The sequence below is a fragment of the Nelumbo nucifera genome, chromosome 2, assembly GCF_055504915.1.
Source record: "Nelumbo nucifera cultivar China Antique chromosome 2, China Antique-T2T, whole genome shotgun sequence".
NCBI lineage: Eukaryota > Viridiplantae > Streptophyta > Magnoliopsida > Proteales > Nelumbonaceae > Nelumbo > Nelumbo nucifera.
This window is the reverse complement of record NC_142650.1, coordinates 71,402,372-71,428,335: the sequence shown is the minus strand read 5'-3', so window position 1 is coordinate 71,428,335 and position 25,964 is coordinate 71,402,372. Positions and strand designations below refer to the sequence as shown.

General features: G+C 38.1%; 1 protein-coding gene across 4 annotated transcripts; it reads left to right on the top strand.

Annotated features, from left to right (window-relative positions):
• Window positions 1-3,456: 3,456 nt before the first annotated feature.
• LOC104604117 (tail-anchored protein insertion receptor WRB-like protein) lies at window positions 3,457-23,175 on the top strand. 4 transcript variants are annotated; one of them, XR_016083090.1, is made up of 8 exons: window positions 3,457-3,668; window positions 3,873-3,952; window positions 5,866-5,936; window positions 14,867-14,913; window positions 15,019-15,100; window positions 21,850-21,922; window positions 22,215-22,264; window positions 22,856-23,175. XR_016083090.1 is itself a non-coding variant. In XM_088899339.1 (7 exons), the coding sequence occupies exons 1-7, from the start codon at window positions 3,564-3,566 to the stop codon at window positions 22,925-22,927; spliced, it is 507 nt and encodes a 168-aa protein (XP_088755465.1). In that variant the 5' UTR covers window positions 3,462-3,563; the 3' UTR covers window positions 22,928-23,175. The 4 variants fall into 4 exon arrangements, 2 of the variants coding, with proteins under 2 accessions (XP_088755465.1, XP_010266649.1); XR_016083089.1 differs by having other exon boundaries at window positions 3,463-3,668; window positions 14,867-14,937; XM_088899339.1 differs by lacking the exon at window positions 21,850-21,922 and having other exon boundaries at window positions 3,462-3,668.
• The last annotated feature ends 2,789 nt before the right edge of the window (window positions 23,176-25,964 follow it).

Below are 25,964 nucleotides of genomic sequence, written 5' to 3'. Positions count from 1 at the left end.
CATGCGACATCACGTGACCGATAATTTTTTTTAAAACTCAATATTACCCTATTCATCTTTATGGAAGAGATATTGGTGGGGTTTTAGTATAGATCCCACATACCTGATGGATCGGAGATTACATCAGACTTGAAATCCCTACGACCCTTAAAAATGCTAGATCAAGTGAGAGAGAAGGTTGATTGACTGGCTATCTACTTCGACCAACAATTGATTGAACTTGTGTGTGAGAGAGAAAGAGATCATCTTGTTGGGGTGTCTTTTTCTTGGTTTCTAGTATTGAAGAGGAATAAGAAAGAAAACAATGGACTTGCAGAGGAGTAAGAGAGGAGGATTAGGGTTTCGAAATATGAGGAGAATGATTTGGTTTCTTGTGTCTCAGTTTTGGCATGACCGATTGATTGGTGGGAACCTCTCTTCGTCCTTCGTCAATGGCATGGTTGATTGTCCATGAAGATGCAACTGTAGCGAATGAAAGGGGTGAGATAAGAAGTAGAGATAGATTGGGTTGCTTCTTGAAGTTACAATGACAATGGTGGCAACAGACAGAAAGTGGGAGAGAGACAGAGAGCAGATAAAGACCACTGCCATTGCCGCTTGAAGTTGTAGCAGTGATGGCGGTCGTGGACAGAAAGAGCGAAAGGGGGAGAGAGACAGAGTAGAGAGAGACCTTGCCACTGCCACATGAAGTTGCAGTGGTGATGGCAGCGATGGACAAAAAGCGGGAGAGAGAGTGATAGCACATCCACACCGTCAACGATGGCCCGATCCATTCCAACAAGTATGTCCGAATTGAAACAACTTGTTCTCCAACAAACCTTATACATGGCCACACGTGCCCTTGTCGCCATCCCACGAGCCAAGCTGGGAGCATATTTGGGAAGGCTTGTGTGTGGGTACCGTGACCATTTTGGTCCTGGGTAGATTCCATCTCTTATAGTTTATGATAAAAAAATGCAAAGTTCTGATTTGAGAAGAAAATGGAGAGTTCTCCTTACTTGATCTAATCCTCAGTGGCTTGAGGTGTTTGTGATGGTTGCTCGATTACCAGTCTTAGGGTAAATTTGATATCTTGCTTTATTTTGAAAATATGAGAAATGGTGAAGGGTAAATATGACTTTTTACTTTTGCCCGTCAATGTTTAATGATCGATGATGACAATTGTCAGAAACAGTTGGGGTAGTTTAAGACAATAGTTAAACAGTAAGGGTACGATTTGTCAATTAGCTAAACAATAGAGGTAGTTTAAGAAATTTGCCCAAAAACAATGCCTCAATAAAAAGGTTTAGACACTATCACTTAGGACACAAGGAACTATTGGAAGTGGAGTTACGTATTGAAGTATTTTGTTCACAAACCACCATTTTGTAGAAGACCGAGCAAGATGGTTAATGCAATTGAGTGAGTGTGTATTCAATCACTTGTGTCCACCCAAATGTAGTAAAATGTTAAACTGTAGTAGACCTCTTAGCATTCTTCCCATATGAGCATGACATGACACCACAGAAGAAATCCTAAGCAAGGTCCTAGTGATTGCAACAATGGAAACTATATTTTAATGGATCATTTACAATGAAAGATGGAGGTGGAGTAAGAATAGTCCTACAATCATTAGATGGAGTAAGAATAGTCTTATCTCCAAGAAAAATGAGAGTGAAAAAACTTAGTGGCCTAGGGAGATTCTCGACTAACAATGCAAAAAATGTAGGAAAAAATGATAGTTAAGGAGTTACTTTTTCTTCCATAACACTTATCCAAAACTGTATTAAGAGATTCAAGGTTACCTTCAAACAGGGCCCAAAGCAGGTTTTTAGACTCACTAGCCACATTAGGATCTTGCACAACCTTTAAGGGATATATGAAGTGGTAGTAGTAATCCAATAAAAGATGTGCCCACAGTGGAAGAAGAGCTAACAGACTTGATAGAGAATGCAACACAATAAATAGGGGAGTCAGATTGGAGAACAGAATTCATAGGAAAAATAAAGGAGCCAACAATGTCAATAAACTTGATAGAGAATGTCCTACACCTAACATTGCTCAAAGTCACATCTCAACATCCAAATTCCTACCACCAATGTCAAATCCATGGGCCCCTTAACCTTGCAGTCCTTATAGACATGTGTTTTTAGGGAGATAAAGATGGTATTTGTTCATCCATTGGTTAAGGTTGAGAACATCCTAATTCTTATGTATCCTTGCACATAGCCTACTTTCTCTCTTCTATAAATAGGCAAACAAGTAGGGCATTGGTGGACATTGATCCTTAACCAATTCTTTGCACCCATATCTCAATCCTCCACTAAACTTAGCCATTTTCTTGATCTCCAACCTACCTTTCCTTAGTTTAGAGGCATTTCTTGATTTGCTTTGAAGATTATCAGATCACCCTTATTCTTGTTGGCTTCAACTTACATTTTCTAGTTTATACAAAAGTAGTTACAACCGTGCATTGCACTAGGAAGCGAGATTGGCTTCCATCAGGGTAAACCCGTGCCCACACCGTTCCAACTGCGTTTTGCAACCTTGCATTGGGAATATCTCCCCATAAAAAAAGCACATCAACATGGAGATATTCTCAATACAAGACAATAAAGGCTGCTCTAATAGACTTTGCCCTGACTGAAGCCGAACTTGTAATGGCAAGTGTTGGGTATGTATCGCCTTGTTTAGGGCCAGTAACATTGGCCGAAAGAAAGCTGGATGTAGCCTAACATGCTGCATGTACGGTCGATACAATTTGAATTTAATGTACTCCCCTCTCTTATTTAATTTCGGCAACATTTAAATATCAAATTTAATTTATATCATTGTTAATTGAATATCATATTTAATAACACACCATTAACAGTAAATTAAATATAAGGCAATATTGAAATTCAAATTTGAATTTGACATGTCACTAAATTTGTCTCTTAAAATGAGTAAATAGGGGAAAAAGAGGTTTGAGCCATGGTCATTAGTTTGTTTGTAATGGCTACAAGTCCCCCACTTTGCCATACCCAAAGTGCTTGGCATATTAATAAATATTTTAATTATTAATTAAACTCTCTTTTTGAATAAATGTCAATAAATGATAAAGTTATTAGTATCATTTATATATTAATAAATATTAGTACAAAATATATTGATTTTTAAAAACTAAAGTATATAATATATATACACACATTTTAGTTATTTCATCATTATCAATTTTCAACTATCTGATAATTCACACTTCGTATAAATTATTGAAGTATGATTCTTAGTATTTAAATAATTTATTTGTAGTCATATAAAATTCGTATTCCTTACTAATATAATTTTTTAACGATTTATATCAGTTTAATTTGATTTTTCGTCTGTATCAACTTCATCCCTTAAAATTGCTCTACCGGAGTTTTACCCATCGATCCGAACCCGTTTCCCCACGGTTCCCCATCCAAGTTTTCCGCCTTCTCCGGATCACGACAAAAACAAATGCCTCTTCGCTATGTTTCTCAAAATTCTTCCAGCTCCCTGCAAATCCATCAATTAGACACAAAGGAAACCGCAGGTCGAACAAGAAGCAAAGAAAGCAAAACATGGAGGAAGCCCTTCAGAATAGAATCTCTATTGCGGCTCCCTTCATTTTTCTCATCGTTGTTGCTCTGCAACTCGCCTCCATACGCCTAGAACAGCTCAAAAAGGTAGTGGCCTCAACCTTTTTTCTTGTTTCGAAGTGATGCCTTTGTAGTTTCCTTCACAAAATTCACTCCTTTCTTTCGAAGCAATGGGGCTGATTTTCTCTGCTCACGGATCATCTCTCTTCTCTTTGTTGAAGATTTCAGAAAAAGATAGACAGCTGATTAACTACGAGAATTTATGTGGTGCTGTTCTTTCTTTCTTTACAGAAGGGATTAGTGAGTGCAGAGGAAATCGAGTTGCGCAATGAAATAAAGAAACTTTTGAAAGAGGCGGGCTCGTTAACCAAGTGGGTGGTTTATTTATTTATTTTTGGTTTTACTCTTCAAAATGCGTATTATGGTGTTCTGGACTTGTGTTCTTTCTCAAATTCTGTGAATTGATTAGTTTCATTTTTTTAATATATTTAGCACTGAGAGACACTGCGGCCTTAGTAGATATTTCTCCTCAGATTAAACTCATTACTAGAAGAAACTCGACTTCTCCACAACTTACATTTCTAGAAGGCTCTTGATAATTGTTTTGTTTGTTTTTATTTCTTATAAGCATTCTTGTATTTTAAATTCATGACTAGATTTTACATGCCTATTTCCATTTCAACAAGTGAAACTTATTTCTCCCATAGCTCCAAATAAATTCTCTTTGAATATGATTTATCGGCTTTGCAAATTGCAACTGATGGTGGCACTGAAAGAAGGGAACGGCAGTGCTAGTGAAATACATAAGGAAGCTGTCAAGAGATAACAATGTTGGACTTAATGTAGAAAACATCATTGGGTGGATCAACTCTGTCGACCATGTCCTTGCTTCATTCTGACGGAAGATGGATTATCTTCAAATAACAAGTATTTATCTTGATATACTGGGAACAAGGTTCTTGATATTGGAAAGAACAACAAATAGAAGCCACTTATCACCAAAAAAAAAAAAAAAAAAAACGAAAAGAAAAGAAAAAACACAACAACAACAACAAGGTAACTGAAACTTATGTGGGGGGAGGTGGAAGTTTCATAATTCAAGGGTCATTACCCACTATTGGTCCAAGTTATTTGGAGTCTTGGGAGGGGTGGACTGTACATCGACTTAACCTTTGGCAATTTTTACTTTCTCACAAAGTAGCCGCTTTCTAACTTGAATCCACATTTCATGCTTTTCAGCCTCAGATTTTACCATTACACCAAGCAATGGCCCCTGTGAAATTTTCATGGTTATACAGGAAATATGATTATTTCTTTCCACAATGACTATGGGAATTATAATAATCTAATCGCTGAACTGAGCTTTACTTAATAGGTTTCAGATATGGAAATCCCATGACTTTACAGCTCATTTGATATAAAGCAATGATTCCCAATTTGTTTCCTCCCTTCTCGAGCAGAGAAGCCCTCCCCTGTAAGTGTTCTATTGTTGGAAAGAGGTTGTGAATATATGAATTTAGGTTCCTTTTTTTTGCTAAATATGAATTTAGGTTCCTTTACAAATGACATAGTTTAAAGCTTATTTCCTGAATTCTTTACATGGTGCATCTAATCATAGGTGAGCATGAACATACAATTATAGGTTTCTTTACAAATAACATAATATTCTTAGGAAGATTTTGTGTTTAATTAACTAGTTGATCAAGCCTTTTATGTCTGTGTTGCTGTTTGGGTATGAGGTGGTTGATGCTACAGAGAGAGAGGGAGGGTTTTGGCTGTTATTGTACGCGATAAGCTGTTCCCTTATGCTTGATATTATTGTTTCACTGACAAAGAGAACTCGTGGTAATCATGGAAGCTCCCAAAAATTTCCATCTGAATTGGGATTTTCTGATTAGAAATGTTGATAGCTGAAAACCAATAAAAAATTGTTGGCATCTGAGATTAATGGGAATCATTACCAAATTGATGTAGTAAAGACCTTTCCAACTACAATAATGTTTTTTATTTTTTTATTTTTTATTTTTATTTTGGAAACAAATTCAACTATGCCTAGTTTGAATATTCTATCCTTTCATGCAATCGTGCTGAAACTCTGAGTGACCTAACCATGTTTATTTAAGTTTTAACCATCTTTTTCTGCGGTGAAAATTGTTTCTGGTTGATGAACCATTGCCATGGAACTGTATTCTGTTCTATTCAACCATGTCAGTTTTGCAGACCAAACTGTCTTAGAAATAAGGTAAATATCAACTCATACATATTGACAACTTTTTTTTGTCAGCCCATCAACCTTTGCTCAAGCGGCAAAGCTTAGAAGGATGGCAGCATCTAAGGAGAAGGAACTTCAAAAATGTATGGACTTTACATCATACAAATCAAATCTCTACTTGATAGAAAATACATGACATATTTCCTATTAAGTTTTATTATGGAGATGCACCTGATGTTTGTTTAAATTGAAGACTGATATTTCATCCAGTTCCTTGAACTACTTTTCACTTCTCAATCACATTATACTTTATGTCATGCTGGATATTTTAAAGTATCCTTTCAGTTTTTTGAAAGTAAAACACAGTTTGATTAATAATAAAGGTTTATTGGAAAAGGGAAGGACAATATAAATGAGAAATAGGAAAAGGGCCACTAGTAGAGATGAGCTTATAAGAATCCAATAACCACAATGACTACACTAGTGTAATGATGTAAAAGACCCCTTTGAGCAATAATTCCCCAAGGTTGCATGTTTTCTCATGTGAAGGGTCAAATAACTACATTTTAACTGCAAAAGGGGAAGAAATGTAACTGAAACATTTCAGATTAAATAAATTTTTGGCCCTTTGATGAAGCCTTTTTTTTTTTTTGAAGAATCAAGAAGAAAGAAAATTTATTAAAAGAAAAGGTTACATCCTATCACATTGGTTGTCTAGATGACACACCAAAAACATCAAGTACATACTTCAATTACATGTCCAGAACATTAAACTGAGAATGCATCTACATTACAAGGCTGTAACTCAAGTGAATTCCAGAAATTTTCCAATAAATCAACTTTGGAGACTTCTGAACTCAAAATTATCACAACCCCTCCTGACAATCCCGAAGCTTGTAGTTCCACCCATTTTCCACTCTCATCTCCCCAAATATCCAGTTTCAATCTCAAGTCAAAACTTTCCAGCTTTGTTTCCTGCAACAACACCACATTTGGTTTGGTGTTTCTAATTAGATTTCTTACCATTTCCCATCTTTTCCATCCCTCAAACCTCTCACATTCCAACTGAGAATCTTCATCCCTCTTCCCCCCCACTGTCCAACTCCTCTTTATTCGTTCTCGTCCAAATTTTCCTCTTCTTCCTCTTCCTCGTTCCACCCCTTGTTTTTCTCTAGGATTTCTCTTTTTCTCTCTTTCTCTTCTTTTTTCCTCGTTCCACCTCTTCCTCAATCCCCCACTGTCCTTTGATGAAACCTTTTTTTTATCAGTGTCCTTTGATGAAGCCTTATGATGTTTAAAAGCTGATTTCAGAGAAGAAGAAGAAGAAGAGAGGAAGAAGAGGAGGGAGAAGAGAAGAAGAAGATTAGAGAGGAAAAAGTATTGTCTGGTGGTGCCAGCTTTATATTTATAGTCTAGGGTAGCCGAATACAATAAAACAAGGTTCAAAGTATCGATATACCCTTGTGTAGACAAAGGCATATTGATACTAAAAAGCACACGGTTTTATATTTTTTAGTTTTTTTTTTTTTCAAAATTTGGTTTTTGGGGAGGTTTTTATGCATAATTTTTATTAAAAAAAGAGGGGTCAGGTGTATTGGGACCCCAAAGATACGATACGTCCGATACGAGGTATCTTATCGAAATTTTGAACCTTGCAATAAAAGAAAGGGAAAGACAAAGTGCCCCTTGTGGCTAACAACTTAATTACATCGCTCTCCCTCAAGTTGGGGCATAAATATCAATTGTCCCAACTTGTCACAAAGATCATAGTGCCGCAAGGAGTTCAATCCTTTGGTGAGAACATTTGCAAGTTTTTCCTCAGAGCTGATATATGGAATGCACACTTTTCCCTTCTCTAGTTTTTCTTTGATAAAGTGTTTATCTATTTCAATGTGCTTGGTTCTATCATGGAGAACAATATTGATAGTAGCCTTATTATCACAGTGGAGTGACATGGGACCATCAAGGGGAAATCCCAATTTACCTAATAAGTTTTTAATCCATAATATTTCAAGAACTCTTTGAGACATGGCTTTATACTTTGCTTCTAAACTAGATTTGTCCACCACACTTTGTTTCTTATTTCTCCAAGTAACAAGATTTTCCACCACAAATGTACATTAGCCACTTGTGGATTTTCTGTCATCTACAAAACTTGGCCAACCAACATTAGTGCAAACCTCAACTTTCATATGTCCATTCTTCTTGAAGAAAAGGCCTATCCTTGCTAATTTCTTCAAGTACATGAGAACTCGATCTATTGCTTTTAAGTGAGCTGCTTTGGGAGCATCCATGAACTAACTAAGGACTCCTACTGCATATGCAATATCTGGCCTAGTCATAGATAAGTATAGGAGTTTACCCACAAGTCTTTGGCACTTAGAGTCTTTTATGGGCTTATCATTGTAGTTCGTGAGTTTGTGATTTACATCTATAGGAGTATAAACCAGTTTAGCCGCAAGTTTTCCTGTATCTTTTAGGAGATATAGGGTATACTTCCTTTTAGAGATGAAGATACCCTGTTGGGAGCGGGCAACTCCAGTCCCAAGAAAGTAACGTAGAGGTCTTAGATCCTTCACCTCAAACTAAGTGGCCAAGAACTTTTTTACCCTTTGAATCTCTGAGATCTAATCACCAGTGATAATTATGTCATTCACATAAACAATCAAGGTTGTTCTTTCTTCACAAAGAGGGTGTGATTAGTTTGACATGGTTTAAAACCCATTTGTTGAACCGCTTGATGAAATCTGCTAAACCAAGCACTTGGTGATTGTTTTAGACCATATAGATGCTTTTTCAATTTGCATACTTTCTGTTCATTGCCCTTAGCACAAAAACCAGGAGGTTGGATCATGTACACCTCCTCCTCCTCCAAATCACCATTCAAGAGGGCATTCTTGATGTCCATTTGATGGAGTTCCCAATCTAGATTTGCTGCTAAAGAGAGAAGAATTCATCTTTGCCACTAGAGCAAACGTCTTTGCATAGTCAACTCCATAGACCTGAGTAAAACCCTTTGCCACCAAGTGAGCCTTGTATCTCTCCATTATTCCATCTACCTTGTGTTTCACAAAGAACACCCATTTGCACCCCATAGGTTCCTTTCCCTTAAGAAGATCTACCAACTCCCATGTGCCATTTTTATGTAAGGCATTAATTTCGTCTTTCATTGCATCTATCCACTTAAGTGCACCTCCAATCCTTCTTTCCTCAAAATTAAACTTTTTTGCTTCAACGTTAAGCTCTCTTCTCCATCTCATTGCCTCCCACTGCTCTCCAGCTCCGTGCCTTTACATTTCCATCCTCCCTTTGCGTGGACCCTAAAAAAGGAACCTAGTTCAATATTCAGGGAAGGTGATGACAACACAAGAATTTTCCATGCCATTGTTAATCGTAGGAGGAAGAGTCTAATTACTTCTTTAGTGGTGGGGGAGTCTGAGATCACAGATCAAAGTGAAATAGCTAAGGCCTTTGAACATTTCAGATCAATCTGTAGAAGGCCACTTAATGTGAGGTGGACTGTTGAAGGACTTGATTGGGACGTTTTGGGAGATAATCAAGAATTAGGGAAGTGGTTTTCTCAATGGGCTTTCATTCCAAAGCTCAAGAGCTTGTTGGATTTATAAAGGCTTTTTATCAAGATTGTTGGGATATAATCAAAGCTGATTTGATCAACGTTTTCAGGGAATTTTGTAGAAGGGGGGTAATCAGCTTGGGAATGAACTCAACCTTTATAGCTTTGGTTCCAAAGAAGAGCGGTGCTAATCATCATGGGGACTTCAGACCTATCAATTTAGCAACAAGTCTTTACAAGATAATTGCTAAGGTTCTGTCCTTGAGGATCAAAAAGGTGCTCCATTCACTCATCTCCCAATTTCAAGGGTCCTTCAAGATAGGCAAACAATTGACCAAATTTTAATTGCTAATGAATGTGTGGAGGCCCAAAAAAGGTTAAGGAAAAGCCAAAAAGGAGACATGCAATCAAGTTGGAACTAGAGAAAGCCTATGATCTAGTGGACTGGATTTTTTTTTTTTTGATGAATGATAATAAATTTATTAATTCAGAAGCTGATTTAGAGTGAGTTCATACAACATCCCAGGGAGAAGCGCGAGCTGCAGCCCTCCTTGAATCTTACAAGTAAACTAGGAAAGAAAAGCAAGAATCACAACTGAACCCAAAACAATTCTTCCCTATTTACCCCTTGCTTGGCTAACACATCTGACAAAGTATTTGCTGATCTCCCCATCCACTGTACAGTGACCAACATATTCCTTGTCAACCAACTAAAATTCTTCATTTCATTCTTGTATCGCCACATAGCCTCTTCAGGATTTTTCAACCAACCCACCACCACTTTGGAATCCCCCTCGATTGTTAGGTGTTGTACCCCCAGCTGGTTTGCAAAATTGCACCCCTTGTATAGCAACTAATAGTTCTGCCCCAGTGGAGTCCCCAATTCTTAAGGGATCTGAGTAGAGCAACAAAATCTCTCCCTTCTCATTTCTCAAAGCACCCTCTATTCCGGATAATCCTGGATTACCCATGCTACTTCCATCAAAGTTCAACTTCAGTGAGCCTTCAGATGGAGGAGACCAGCTTGTAATTGATTTGTCCTTTAGGGATGAACACCTCGCTACTGCTGACCAATTTCTCCAAAGGTCATTAAAGGAGAATTGATGAAAGATTTCCAAGGTCTTCAGCCAAAGTATTGCCCTATTCAGCACATAATCTTTCAATTCCTGACTGCTCCTTTCCTTTTCTTGAAAAATTCTAGCATTCCTTTCTTCCCAAAGAGTCCAAATCAAGGCAGCACGAGCACATTTCCACATAATTTTCCCTATTTTTGTAGGCCAAGAAAAGGTAGAATGGTTGAAGAGCATGTGAACTTCTGTTGGTAGACTCCAACTACTCCCAAACAACGAAAGTAGCCAAGCCCAAAGGTCTGCAGAAAAGGGACAAGATATTAATAGGTGGTAACAATCCTCACCGTGAGCTCTACAGAGGATACACCAATTAGGAGAAATACAGAGGAAAGGTCTTCTCTTTTGTAGGTTATTGGCGTGCTGTCGTAGGCACCCAAAAATAAACCTCTACTCGTAAAGTTGGAATGTAGTAGTGCGAGTAGGGATCGTTTCCATAAAGAGTATCTAACCCAAATTATGTGCTACGTGAATCAAAAATGGAGGGGGGGGGGACGTATGTAACGGAAATCAGATTTAAAATAAGGAAAATCAGAATTAATAAAGAACGCAATTTAAATGAGAATTTAGGTAACTTCGAGTGCTGAAATTAATCAAGGAACAAATCTTGGTCTAGGCTAACATCCACCATCAGAATTACACTACTGCTCATTGATGCAAAGATAAATCAATTCAGACTTTGAATATTCATCGTAGGAATTAATTTCCTGCATCTTCCTACTATCAGTTAATCGGAAAACACGCGATCCTCTTAACCCTTACTACTGAACAACCCCTAAACAAGCGTTAAAGATTTAATCCAGCAATAGTATTAAACATTAGAGATCGATGAAGCTAAACAACACAAGCACAAGCGGTTGCATTTAATTTAGTCGACTGTTCTTCCTAGGATATAACAATTTCTGACGCAGCTAATCATTAAACCCTAGTTGCTTCGCAGATTAGAGGGATCAAACAATTATAGATTTGATATCTAATCTAGCAATAGATTGTAACGAATAATAAACTAGTAGGCTTTCCTAGCAATCAAACAAAACAATCATAGATATAAACATAGAAGAACATTCGATATCCAAAGCATGAATTGAACAATAAAAAACCAAATTAGATCTCACAGTTTGGTGGATTCTGAGGCTTTTGCTTCCTTTGACCAAGTACAAGAGTTTTAGCCACTCATGGTCATAGTGAAAACTCCAAGAAAATCAGAGAATGAAGAAAAGGGGCGAAGAGAAGAGAAGAGAAGAGAAGAGAAGAGAAGAGAAGAGAGGTTTGGCTACTCCCAATCTGCTTTGCCTTCCCTCTAGGGTTTTCTCCTCTTATCTACTTCCCCCAAGAGAAGACTACAAAATCTCCAAAAATTCCTCTAGGTCAATCTACAAGTCTAGATTATCCAGGAAAGACTAAAAAATAAGATAAGACAATGTTCTTGTGTGAGTGGGAGAGTGATGAAATCACGGATGAAAGCTTTAAGGCTAAGGAATGTCTTCAACACGTCACCAGTGCAGTTGTAGATAATTCGGGCTCGATTTTGATATCGATGCAGTCCGAATCTATCAAAACTCAAAACAGGTTAGTTGTAGAACTTTTCCTTATCTTTCCAACGCATCTTGACTCATCTCAATCGGAGTCCGGATGAGAGAGTTATGCTTCATCTACCACATGGTGCCGAAACTGTGTAAAATGACTCGATTAGCCTTGTTTCTCACCTAACGCCTCCTTTCGTGCCTTAAACGAAAATATAAGAATTATGAGTGCATTTGGGCATAAAATAAACATAAAAGGCTAATTATTAAGGGAGAAAAATATGATATTTTTCGTTCTCATTAGTTACCTAGAGTGTTTACTTTCCCATGGAATACTTCCCAACAAAACGCCATAATTTTTGGGGGAATTGGCCTGCACCAAATTTCTTTTGATGGAAAGGGTTGGTGAGTAGAAAGTTGAGAGATGGACTTGAAGAAAGAAGCATAAGTGAAGGTTCCATTGGGTCTAGGAGTCATAGGAGTCCATCTAGTGGACTGGATGTTCCTAATTAATATCATGAAAAGTTGTGGCTTTGGGGAGCTATGGTGTAAATGGATTAGAGGCTGCTTGCAAACAAGTCCTTATTTAGTAATTGTAAATGTTTTGGTGGTTGACTTCTTTGTGGGAATTTGAGGCTTAAGACAAGGTGATCCACTCTCTCCCTTTCCTTCTACTTTGGTAGTCGAGATTCTCACTAATATCAAGAGCTAACTGCCTGCAACTGTTCAAGGGTTGGTCAACAGGTAGAAACAGAATCTTGATTACTCATTTGCAATTTGCAGATAATATTTTAGTCTTTTGTCATGGGGATTGCAGAGATGGGGTGGAAAACTTGAAATTGGTAGTAAAGCTCTTTGAGAGGATGTCCAACTTGAGGATTAACCGATTAACTGGACTAAAAGTTTAATGGCTGGCATCAACGTAGAAGGGGGTGAGTTGAGGACTATGGCAAAATCTTTAGGATGTGAGAGAGGGGATTGGTCTTTGACTTAGGGTTACCCCTAGGTGACAACCCTAGATCAACTAGTTTTTGGACCCCAGTGGTGGAAAGGTTTGAGAAGAGACTAGCAGGGTAGAAAAGGAATTATATTTTGTTGGGTGGGAGAATAACCTTAATCAAATCCACATTGGCCAACCTCCCAATGGTGAGAAAAATCGAAAGATCATGAGATACTTTCTTTGGGAATGGAGGGAAGGGAAGAAAGAGCACTTGGTAAGATGGGAAAAGGTAGTGAAATTGAAGGTAGAAGGGGGCTGGGAATTGGAAACATTAGAATGAAAAATCTGGCATTGTTGAGTAAATGACATTAGAGGTTCCCTAAAGAAAATGAAAAATTGTCACGAAGTTGTAGCAAGTATCCATGGGCTGTCAAACAATGGATGGGATGCTGTTTGTCTGTATAGAGCTACTCCAGCTTCTCCTTGGAAATATATCCATGATATCCTTCCTGTCTTCCTCAACCATGTTATGTAGGATTTGGCTTCAGGTCAGAAAAGTAGGTTTTGGGAAGATGTTTGGGTTGGGGAGTCCCCTCTATGTGTTCCTTCCCTTTTTACTCCTTGTAATCTCAAGGGTAGACCTGTGTCTGAGTTCATTTGCCAATACTCATCTCCTTTAGGTCTGAATTGGAACTTGGTCTTCAGTAGGAATCTTAGAGTCTGAAATACCTGGTGTCTGATTTGCTAAGTATTCTGAATTTAGTTCTGGGGGATGGTGGTATGAATACTAGGGTGTGGGTTCCTAATCCTCTAGGGCTGTTCTCCTGTAAATCTTTTTCAATTCCCTTGTAGCAACTTCCCCTTCTCCTTATCACCTCTGTTGTATCCTTTCTTCTTCTTAATAAAATTTTTGTTTTTTGTTTATTACCAAAAAAAGTCAAAATGGACCTTAACCAATAAATTATGCCTTATTTATCAAAAAGCTACTGGCACCTAGGTGCTTACTTCAGTGCTTAAGTGACAAGGCAGTAACCTATCATCTTGTATTGCCTTGCTGCTTGATAACTATGCTACCAACATTTGAGAATTTGCTACAAACCAACAAGGGAAGACTATGGAGTTCACAGTATATACTATTGGTCATTTTGTAAGACAAATTAGAACATACTATTGATTGCTCTTTAGGATGGATTTGGATTAGCTATTAGAATCATAATTATTTTAGTTTTTGTCTACCTTTGTGAGAAACTTCTGAATGGATTTCATACCCATTCTGGATAGTTCAATTGTTAAATGTAAATTCCGCATCCTTTCTGTTTTCCTTTGTCATATCTGAAGTTACAATTTTTTGTATCAGAAGAGTGCAAAGGGAATGTATTGTTACACAACAGAAACTTGATTTAAAGCAGAAAAACTCTTTAGGAATCACAACATTATCATGTTTGCAAGCAGAAAATCAACTCCCAGAAAAATGAAGCTTCTTATTTTTCATATATCAGCGAGAAATTGCTTATCTACTTTTAGAAGTACAAATAACAAAAAGCTTCTTTAAATATCTTCAAGTTGCCTTTTGCAGAGTGTTGGGTTCCTGATGAGCAATTGGTTTCCAAAGAATATAATACAAAGGAATTCTGAATAAAACATAAATATTTAACTTTTTTTATTGCAAACCATGTCCAAATTTTCAATTATTTCATAATTCCAGGTCTTATTTTTCAGGGCTCGATTTTGTTGCTTTCTCTAGACAATTATATTTTTATTGAATCTGCCATAGTTAGCATGCCTAATTTTTTTTTTTAGTTTATTATGGTAGCATTCCCCCCCCCCCCCCCAAAAAAAAAAAAAAACAAAAATATATTTATTTCCTTGCAGTATGAGCTTCTTTCTGATAGCTTAACCTAATTTCCAGATCAGTCAACGAAGAATCAGAGCAAGAAATTGTCATATGATACACATGTAAAAGCTCTGATGATTGTAAAGGTATTTCTGAGTGCATTTAATAATTCTGTATCACATTGCAGTTTGGTTTTAAACTGTTTTTTCTCTTCTTGATGACAATAGGCACTGGCATATCTTTTTCTGGTTTTCTGGTTTTGGGGCGCCCCTGTTGCTACCATATCTCAGCAACTCTTGCAACCTTTTGGTAATTGGTGAAATCAACTTTACCATATTTATATTGGAGATTGTATGTTTTTTTTTTAGCTTTTGGATATTACACATTCTAAAATGTTAAATGTATTGCAGCTGATAGCAATGGCCATAATTACTCTTTCATTTTTTGGACAAATTAAAGCAAATGCCATTTGACTGACCAGATGATATAATAAGTAATAAAGGTTGCACTTGTAAAAAAGGCCATAACCTAATGTTGGTCCCAGCTATTTGGGTCTTGGAAGGGGTAGAGTTGGTAGACTGGATATGTTCCTAAGCTTTGGCATTTTTGCACATAGTGGCTGCTCTCAGATCTGAACCCGCATTATCACACTTTCCAGTTGTAAGTGTGGTGGTGAGGTGATGTGGAATGGTCTCCTTGAAAGACGAAAATGGGATTGGTCTTGGGTTAAGATTGCAGGTAGGCTTAGTCTTTTGGGGAAGAGGTCAAGGGATTTCGGTTGATGAATTCTCAGAATTCTGTTCCTTGCGGTTTGTCTCTTCTTTTTATAGAGAGGATCCTAAGGCTATAAGGAGAACATCCCCAAAGAAGACCTTTCCTTTTAGGAAATGGAATCTTTGTCCTTATGTCAGCTATCAAGGGAGCACCATTGGAGTTTCACCATGTGTCCAACGAGATCCTCTAGGAATAAAGTTTCCTTTCTCCTGAGGATTCTCGCATGACAGGTGTTGGCTACATCCCTTTATGGGTTCTCTTGCGGCCACGTGTCATTGATCACCCTCGAGGTGCCTCGTCATAGTTTGCTGTGACCGGAAGAAACACAAGTCACCCATAAACAGGCATTGTTGGTCTTAGGCTTCATCTACCGTTTGTTACGATATGGGCTTGTCATTTTATGCTCATTACAAGGCACTGGAAGAAACACAAGTCACCCACAAACTTGCGGTATCATTTTACCCGTCGCAGGTCTCGGATAGCACTCTGCGCTCATTGCAGGTCCCAGAAGTCATTTCATGCCCATTGCAAGTCTTGGATGGTCTCCGTGCTCATTGCAGGTCCTAAGAGGCATTTCATGCCCATCGCAGGTGTGTGAACCTTATATCACTTTGGTAAAGTGTCATTGAGCCATTACAGAGGTGTTTTGGCTGATCTAGTACCTCAGATATCTCTCATCGCCTTGTCACTCTGTCTTTTCCGGCTAGGGGTTTCTCTATGTAGTCTATGTTTAAGGTCTCCATTGTAATTCTAGTAATGATGAGCTTCATGTACTTACAATTAGCCCCCCTGCTCATTGATAAGAGCACTCTTGTCAATAAGCATCCTTTGTAGTTCGTTCTTTGCTCACATGGATATGTATATTTGTAATTAGGTGTTTGGGGATGGGGGATTTGGTTTATCATAGATTATGACTTCACGGTCGTGATAGGAAGAAAAGGATCTATTGATTTTTTGCATTTTATTGAGGCTAGGGAAATGGTTGACGTTTGTTCATTAGAATCAGGTGTCGCTTTGTTGTTGTTGCCACATTGATTTATATTATTTTCTAGATTATTATTTAGGCTATGTGCGCGATGATGATGGTAATGATAGGGCTTTGTGAATGTTTCGTGAGATATGTGACGATGAGAGCATGGATTGAAGTAATTTGTCAGATCGTGGATTCACTCTATGATTCGTCGACTGGTGAAGAGGGTTAGAATGGGTCTTTGCTTATTTTAGTTGGTCGAATAAAAGTATTAAGTTATGGGATTTGTCGTGCTACACTTTTTTGGATTCTAATGATGGTGAGGGCTGAATTGCCTAACAAAGCTCGGATGATAAAGAATTATGGGCGATAGCTCTGGCCAAGAGATTTGATTAGCAGGATCTTTGCTTGATAGTGCATCAAGCGAGGGCAATATGTTTTGACATTTCCTCTAATTTAGCCCCCTTGTTTCTTGATGGAAGGCATTGTGTCAAGAAACATGTGCAGTGCATGCTGCAGGTCGTCTAATTTTCAGCCCCACGTGTCTTGATAGAATGTTTTTTGTCAAGAAACATTCCATTTGGGACTTGTGGCTTGCAATTTCTTGCAGCCCCCCCTGTACTTCTATAGGAGGAGTTCTATTAGGAGGCTAGTGGAACTTGGTAGACGAAGTGTGCAGCCCCCCTATGAATTGAGCAAGTCATCGACCATTTGAATCACCATGGGTGAATGCCGATGTGCTCATTGGCATGTTGGGTCGTGCATGGGGTTGCTGTTAATCACCCAAATGATATTGGGGGCGTGGCAGACTGGTCATTTTTAGACTTCTACTCGATTGGAGGAGAAAGCACGACTGGTCATTTCAACCTTCGTGTGGCGCGACCCTAGTCCTTGGCACGTGAGGTATTCTGCTTAAAAGGACATGCGAGGGGGGGTTTTTCTTCCTTTCTAAGTTTCCTCTACTCTAGCTTTTTCCTTCAATTGTCGAAGAGCTCCCTTTGTTACTTAGTGCTATTTGTGATCTTGTTCCTCCTATTGGTTATTCTTTATTAGAGTGTCTTTTAGGGTTTATTTTTGCTTCGATTCAAATGGCCTGTCGGAAGCAAAAGAAAGTGGTGTGAGACATTTGCCCGTTCGTGAATTTCGTGCGGGAAGTTGATACGGTCGAGTTGCTTTCTGATTATGAGACAACCAAGGCGTTGGATCTTGGCAAGGGTTTCTGGCCCCCTATGCCTATATCGTTGGGCAAAGACGACACCTACGACACTGTGGAAGGCAACGAGCTTCTTTGCTTGTATGGTTGACAAAAACAGAGTGTAGTGTACAGGTGTCTTGAACCAAAGACTGAAAGCTCGAAAGGCTCCACCAGTTTCACATCCTGGGTGTTGTATGTTTTGGAGAACCCCATGTACTGTAGGATTTTGCACAATGCCGGCCTTCTAAGGTTAGTTTATTGCTTCATGCATTTGCTTGGTAGAGACGGTGTGGATTTTATGGTGCCGCTCTTGGCGCATTGGTGTTGCCAAACTAATATCTTTGTTGGTGCCTTCAGTGAGTTCAAGATTATCGTGGAGGATGTTTTTGCATTATTGGCTCTTCCTTTGGTTGGATCTGTCTCGGCTCATCACTTATAGTACGCAGAGTCCATCCCTAGTGAGCTTTTGAGTATCTATGCGGAGTTGGTGAATGAAGTGAGTCGGTTCAAGGCCAAGGTGGACACTACATCAACTTGTGGTAAGATGCCTCTAGATGGGTGGATTAAGCATTGGTTTGAGTGCAGGAGTGTGACGGATGTTATTGTTAGGAAGGCAGAGTGGCGGACAACGAATGTCACTTGGCCACATTCATTCTCTACATCGCATCACGATTCCTATTCCCCGACAGCCCTGATTATGGCCTCTGGATGGTATTGGCATCCCTAGTCATTCTTGCAGCAGGCGGGCACCAACTTCCATTAACTTTGATGTTCTTGGGCTACCTATACGAACAAATGGATTACTATGTCATAGTCAAGCCAAAGGTTCAGAAAGAGACAATAGATTTGGTGGGTGTGACACAATCTGTTAGTCGGCACCCTAAAAGATATATTTATATTAAAAAGGTAAAAGGACAAATCTTCCCTTAGTGTACAAAAGAAAGAGAGTACAAAGAATAGTTATACAACAAAGAAAAGTAAATGTACAAGAATAGCCCTATGGCTAGATCTTCTCACAGTCTCTACACTCCCCCTCAAACTAATGCCTAGGAATAAGCATCAGTTTGTCCATGAGAAATAGATGTCAAGCCCGAGTCATTGCTTTAGTCAACAAGTCTGCTAGTTGGAGCTTGGAGGAGACATGAGGAAGAGATATGGTACCCTCAAGAAGGAGGTCGTGGATGAAGTGGCAATCAACTTCTATGTGTTTGGTGCACTCATAAAAGACGAGGTTGGTAGCAATTTTAATTGCACTGACATTGTCTGCATAGAGAGGAACAAATGGTGGTGGTTCATGAAGTATTTCAAATAGAAGAGCCCGAAGCCATATGATCTCACTACTCACGGAAGACATAGCCCTGTATTCAGCTTCAATGGAAGATTTGGACATAATAGCTTGTTTCTTGTACTTCCACGGGATAAGAGAGTTGCCTAAGAATACACACCAGCTAGTATTGGACCGTCGGGTGTTAGGGCATCCAGCCCAATCAACATCAGCATAAGCCATAAGGTTAATAGAGGATGAGGAAGAAAAGAATATCCCGTGTGATAGGGTGCTTTGCACATATCTAATGATCCGATGAACTGTAGATAAATGAGGTTGTCTTGGGGAAGACACAAACTAGCTCACTATTTGAATTGCATAAGATATATCTGGCCGAGTCATGGTGAGATATATCAAATTGCCCACTAGTTGACGATAAAGGGTAGGATCTTCAAGAAGAGAACCATCATCTTTGCTGACTTTTAAATTTAGTTCTAGTGGGGTATCCACAATCTTAGAGTCACTAAGATTTGCCACTTTAACAAGATCGTCCGCATACTTTTGTTGGTTAACAAAGTAGCCCCGAAAGTTCTTGCTCACTTCAAGTCCCGAGAAATATGTCAAAGGCCCCAAGTCCTTCATCTTAAAGGACTCACTGAGTAACTGTTGTAGCCTAACAATTCCTTTTGTATCATCCCCTGTAATGAGAATATCATCAACATAGAGGAGTAATATTGTTACTCCCTGCTTCCGCCTTAAGATGAATAAAGAATAATAAGAAAAACTCTGGATAAAGCCAACATTAGTGACGACAGATCTGAATTTCTTAAACCAGGCCCTAGGAGCTTTCTTCAGGCCATAAAGTGACTTCTTCAGACTACAAACAAGCTGCAGGTCTGTACAATATCCATGAGGGGGCTTCATAAAGACTATCTCCATAGTTATCAAGGCTACGCCTAGGCGACTAGGCGATTTTTAGAAGTCGCCTCACCCAACGCTAGATGTTTTTGTATTAGGTGCTCACCCATATATATGTTATATTATTTTTTTGAATGTGCATATGTATTATCATTTTATTGGTTTGTTTTATCTTATTAGAATACACCCTGTTGTATGTTATCATTTTTTATTAAAGTAATTCTCTTTTACATTAAAACTATGAAAGTTTCCTTGGGTTTGAGACTTTGAGTTTTGAATCGAGAGTTGAGAAGAGAAAGCAATGACTGAGAAGTTTCCATTATTCAGTCCAACCAGTCCAAGACCTCTAGGTACGTTTTTTCCTTCTTGAAATATTTTTGGGATGAAACAAGGGCTCTGCCTCCTCCTCCTCTTTCCTAAAATCACACTGATACTCCTTTCTTACTTTTAACAATCCTCCTTTTCCATTTTTTTAGCCTGAAACAGGGTCTCCACCCCATTAAACACAGTCCACATCGTCCTCTTGGACAACTTATGTTGGGAACGAAACAGGGGCTCCGCCCCCTTATTTTTCACTCTTTTCTTATCTGCAATCCCCCATTTTTGTTGGCCTGGATGCTAGCTATGGCATTTTATGTTTTATTCGAATGATTTTATTAATAATAGCTAGCATATAGGCACGTTGGTTAGTATAAAAAACTAATAAAGTAGCTTAAGAGGGGTAGGGATATTTATTTTATACTTTCAATTCCATCTCCTAGGCAACTGAGTGCTCTGTGGTCGCCTAGGCGCCTTGACAACTATGACTGTCTCTTTCAACTCCCCATGGAGAAAAGAATTCTTGACATCCATTTGATGGATTGTCCACTGTTTGGCTGCAAATACAGCCATAGAAGTCATATAGTGGTCATCTTAGCTACAGGAGTAAAGGTCTCCTCATAGTCTATCCCATATTCCTATTTGTAGCCTTGTGTAACCAACCTAGCTTTGTATCTGTAGGCTTCCATCAGATTTTAGTTTCACAGAGTAGACCCATCGACTTCCTATGAGAGATGTCTCAGGTAGAGCTTTGACCAAGTCCTATGTGTCATTTTCAAGAAGGGCTTGGATCTTAGAATCCATGGCATTTTTCCAGTGTGGCTTTGCTACAGCCTATTGAATTTGAAATCAAAGATCTTGGGAATCTCAGATACTTTCTTGGAATTGAAGTGGTAAGGTCAAAGGGAGGGATATTCATTTCATAGAGGAAGTATGTCCTTGATCTCCTTCATGAGGTTGGGAAACTGGGGTGTAAGCCAGTTGAAACTCCTATTGACTCTAATCATAAACTGAGTGTTGATGATGGAGATATTCTTCTAGACAAGGGTGTCTACTAGAGGCTTGTTGGTCGGCTTCTTTACCTGTGCCTGACTCGACCTGATATACCCTATGCTGTTAGCATGGTGAGTCAGTATATGAACAGTCCTAGAACTTCACATATGCAAGTTGTCAACAGGATTCTTGCCTACCTAAAGGGGTGTCCAAATAAAGGAATGTTATACTCTAACCAAGGACATCTCAAGGTCGAGGCTTATATTGATGCTGATTGGGTAGGTTCTATAGATGATGGAAGATCCACTTCTAGTTACTGCACCTTGGTAAGAGGTAATGTTGTGTCTTGAAAAAGCAAAAAGCAATCTGTTGTTGCTCGATCTAGTGCTGAAGCTGAATATAGAGCTATGACTTTATGGTGTATCGGAGTTGCTATGGTTGAAGTCTTTGTTATCAGAGATTGGGATCCAAGTTGAAACCCCAATGATGCTACATTGTGATAATCAAGCTGCCATAAACATTGCTCATAACCCTGTTCAACATGACTGCACAAAGCATGTTGAAGTTGACAAGCATTTCATTAGAGAAAAGATAGCTAATGGAGAAATATGTGTGCCTTTTGTTAGGTCAAAGATTCTACTTGCTGATTGCCTCACTAAGGGTTTCAACAAGCCAAAACTTGATAGAAACTTGAGCAAGCTGGGCATGATAGATATCTCTACTCAGCTTGAGGGGGAGTGTTGAAAATGTGCTTTTGGTTTTGGCTTTAGGGGTATTGTTGTCTTTTCCTATTATTTGTATTTTGGGCGTCCTTATAGGGACATGACTGTAATTTCAGATTTAATATATAATGAAATATTCTGGGTGTGAAGAGTAACACCCTATTCTCTCCCGTACCTCTTCTTCCTACACTCGACAACTGTGTGATTCATCTGTATTGAATTGTAAATTTGTTGTGCTTCATACTTCAATCCTTATGCCTCTTTTGCAGGGAAGGCATTGTCCTTTGGAGCTGGAGGTCGCTTGAATGGCAGAACTACGGTATTCCTTTTATCCATTCTTTACATGATTTTGCATCATTGAACTTGAAACCATCTCGAGTAGACACATTTTGGCCAACTGAGGGGTGGCTCAGTACATTAGCCGGTTTGTTCCTGTGCAGATTAGATTCCTGTAACCACCAACTTTCGAGAGGGGGATTGTTAGTGTGGTGCTGCACTATTCAAACAGTCCCTATGGGGGATTTGGGTGTATCACCAAAAATACACCCCCCCCCCCAAAAAAAAAAAAAAAAAGAGTAGACACATTTTGTATGGATTATGACAAAAAAAAAAACAATTATAATTGCCTGCGTTAATCATATTTACAATGCCCTCCGAGGCTTCAGTTCAAGATTGGATAGATCTTCCAGTCAATAGAAATAATTAAATTTCTACTTTGGCCTGGTCTTTTTGAAGGAGGCTAATGAATCAAAACACCTCCAGTTGATGTCTATGTGGGCACTTGAATAGTTTAGGCAAAGATCAAGAATCTGAATCCAAATAAATTACATCCACTCTGATCATGTAAATGAATTTCTTTGTTTTTTTCTTAATAGAATCATTTCTAAGTATTATAATAATCTGAGTGCAGGTTGGGGTAATTCCATGGATAGCATTATCAACTCGTGTCAGCAATTTTCTCTGTCACAAGTTCCTTAAATAGAAAACAACTTTCAGCTATATGAATGTTGATAGAAAAATAGGGTAAGTTTTTACTGTATTAATCATTTTATTGTTTTTATATACTTGAATATTTATATTTATTTTTTGGGGGTGGATGGTTATTGGGTATCTGACCATGGTTAAATCTCTTGTAAGAAACATTTATATTCTTTTTTCTTCAACCACTTAAAGCTATTTTGTATTCTTGACTCTATAAGAAGTGTATAAATGGTTTCATACCTTGTGATATCATCGGCCTTTTACCTACATGCTGTTGTCAAAATTTCGATACGATATGCTCCGTACCATATCTTTTGGGTTCTGAAACACCTGTTTATAGGTATTTTGGAACCCCCTCTTTAAATCAAAATTTGAAAACAAAAACAAAAAAAATGTAAAAGCACAAGGTTTTTAGTATCGATACACCTCTGCCTCCTGTGTATCGATACTTAGAAGTTTTAACCTTGCCTATATGAAAGGGTGATCATGGGCCGGGCCTGATTCTGGATTTCTGGGCTTATAACTTATATGTATGTTGGAAATTTATTTTATACATATAATATAAAATATGAAATATACTTTATATATAAATCATATAACATAACATAAAAATATATATAAATATTATATGTTAATATATGCAGCCTGGGTCTGAAGTATTGGGCCCAGGCCAGGCCCGGGCCTAAAAACAAAACCCAGGCCTAGGCCTGGCCGGTTATTGCAGGTCGTGCTGGAAATGACCGACCCCCCCCTAAATCCTCTTATCCCACAAATAAAATTAATTAATTATTAAAAAAGAATAGAAGAATCTACTCCCGAAATCCAAACCCAAATATTAAAGTTATGCTCAACATGGTGGGATGATCACATGAAACTGTAACAGCAAATTTAGGGTCCATTTGGTTTACAGGGAATTGGGGTCTGGAATTGGAATAGGAATCTCATTCCCAATCCCTATTTGAGGGAATGTCCATTCCCTCCCCCTCTCTTGGGAATGGCATTTCATTCTAACTGATTTCAACTCCCATTCCAATTCCTGTTTGAACCAAATAAATCATGGTAATAGACCATTCCGATTCTGATTCCAACTGTAAATCAAATGACTCAAGTTAAGGTTGCATATGGTGTTTTGTTTTCTGAATTCAATCTGGGTAAAAGGGTGATCTGAATTTTCTTCATTTGATGATATCTTATATCCGGTTTGTTATGATACGTTGGCAGCCTAAGTGTCTCTCGCATGGATGGCCGCAAGACAAAGGATCATTTACATCTATGTAAAGAGACTTGGATGGCCAAATAATTCATTTTAATATTTTTATTTAGAGGCCTTTTCCGGGGAATTGGGATCTATTCCTCACAGAGCATGCCTCACACCAACCTCAGCTCGTTTTAGGGGAAATGTTTTAGATGCACAGCTAAAACGTCCTGTGAAGTCGGTGTGAGGCACGCCCTATGAGGAGCAGATCTGAACTCTTTTCCAGGTTGAATGCTTCCTTTGTAGTTCCCCTGATCCATATTATTTATAATCATAGAAGTTTAACGATGGGCATTGGAGCAACTTGACTTGGCCTGATAAAATCTAGTTCCGATTTCCACTTCAACTATGGTGTTCACACCCCTCACATCACGTTGCAGTGGTACATTGGGAATATCCCTCATACTTTTGGGTCTGTTCGTTCTTTTGGATTTCTAGAGGGGAGAATTGGTTAATGGGATTTTGGTTTTCATTGACTAAGATACATATTCTTTTTTCAGACTTATGCAGGTTCATTGAATATCAATTTTCTCTGGGTATCATTTAAGTAAGTGATACTCATCTCCCAGGTGGATAAGCAATTTTTTCACGAGGGAGAAAAGTTGCCAATACTTGGACAGGACAAGATTACCCTTTTTAATAATGACTTTTTATAGATAAAACAGTCATTGTCTTATTTAACTCAGAAATAAAAGAATATGGATAAATCCATAAATGCACTTACCTAGATAAGTAGCTTCCCAAAAAATAAATGGGGCTCTACGTTTTCATTCATGGAAGATGCTTCCAATGCACGACTGGCTACAAATGCTGTGAGGTGGGAGTGAAGACCATTTTGTGGGGAGGAAATCTGGATCCCATAAAAAACACACCTGAATTGGGTTGGCTGAAATTCAATTCGTCTTTGGCCAAATCGGGTTGGATTTTGTTGCCTATGAGAACTGTCAAACCCTCCCGCCTAGCAAAAGGTTTTGCGTTGTTTTCTCATGCGGAATTTGCCTTGGTTTCACCTAATCACCTTTCATGTGGAAATGACCATGCAAAATTGCAGTTTATTTAATAGAGGGACCCATGCAATGTATGGGCTTTATTGAGCGAAGTTGAAGCAAAAAAGCCTTATGATCATTTTTATTGGGCCAAACTGTTTGAAATCCAATCCAAGCATTACTTTTGGGTTATGTGTTCTTAGATAATAATTTTGTATTAATATTATTAGCTTTTTAGATGTATTTATATTTTTTTTATTATTTTTTTCATTTTAAATGGATTTTAACTTAATAAAGTTTAATTTAAAATTTATTAATTTCTTTTATTTTTAATATCTATGTTATTAATTTGCATGATTTTAAGTGGAATTTAAATGACTAAAATTTAATTTTAAAATTAATAATTCTCATTAATATTAATTAATTATTAATTTAAAATTATTTTCTTTATTTTTATTTATTAATTGATATTTGTTTTTGCTTGAACAAATGAATTGTTCTTAGTGTAATAATAATATTATTAACTAAATACTTAGTTAAATTTTATTTTAATTTGATTAAATTTATTATTAATATATATTTATTACAATACCGGTTCTATGTGTGGGTTCTTATATTATATGGTACCTTATATAGTACAGTTCTTTTTTTTTATATCTTTTAAAGGGCTACACAACGGGGTAATCCATCCCCTAACTCATAACCCCTTAACCCATGTATAGGTGGGATTTGATCCCGAGTCTCTGCTACGACCAGCAATAGACCTTACCAACCAACTGGTTGGCACCTTGCCATGT

What these genes read in the sequence shown, in the direction of transcription:
- LOC104604117 (XM_010268347.3), top strand. Translation starts at nt 3,564, where the DNA reads ATGGAGGAAGCCCTTCAGAATAGAATCTCTATTGCGGCTCCCTTCATT. An exon ending in GCCTAGAACAGCTCAAAAAG is followed by an intron (nt 3,669 to 3,872) that starts GTAGTGGCCTCA and finishes CTTTCTTTACAG; the next exon opens with AAGGGATTAGTGAGTGCAGA. An exon ending in GCTTGAATGGCAGAACTACG is followed by an intron (nt 22,265 to 22,855) that starts GTATTCCTTTTA and finishes ATCTGAGTGCAG; the next exon opens with GTTGGGGTAATTCCATGGAT.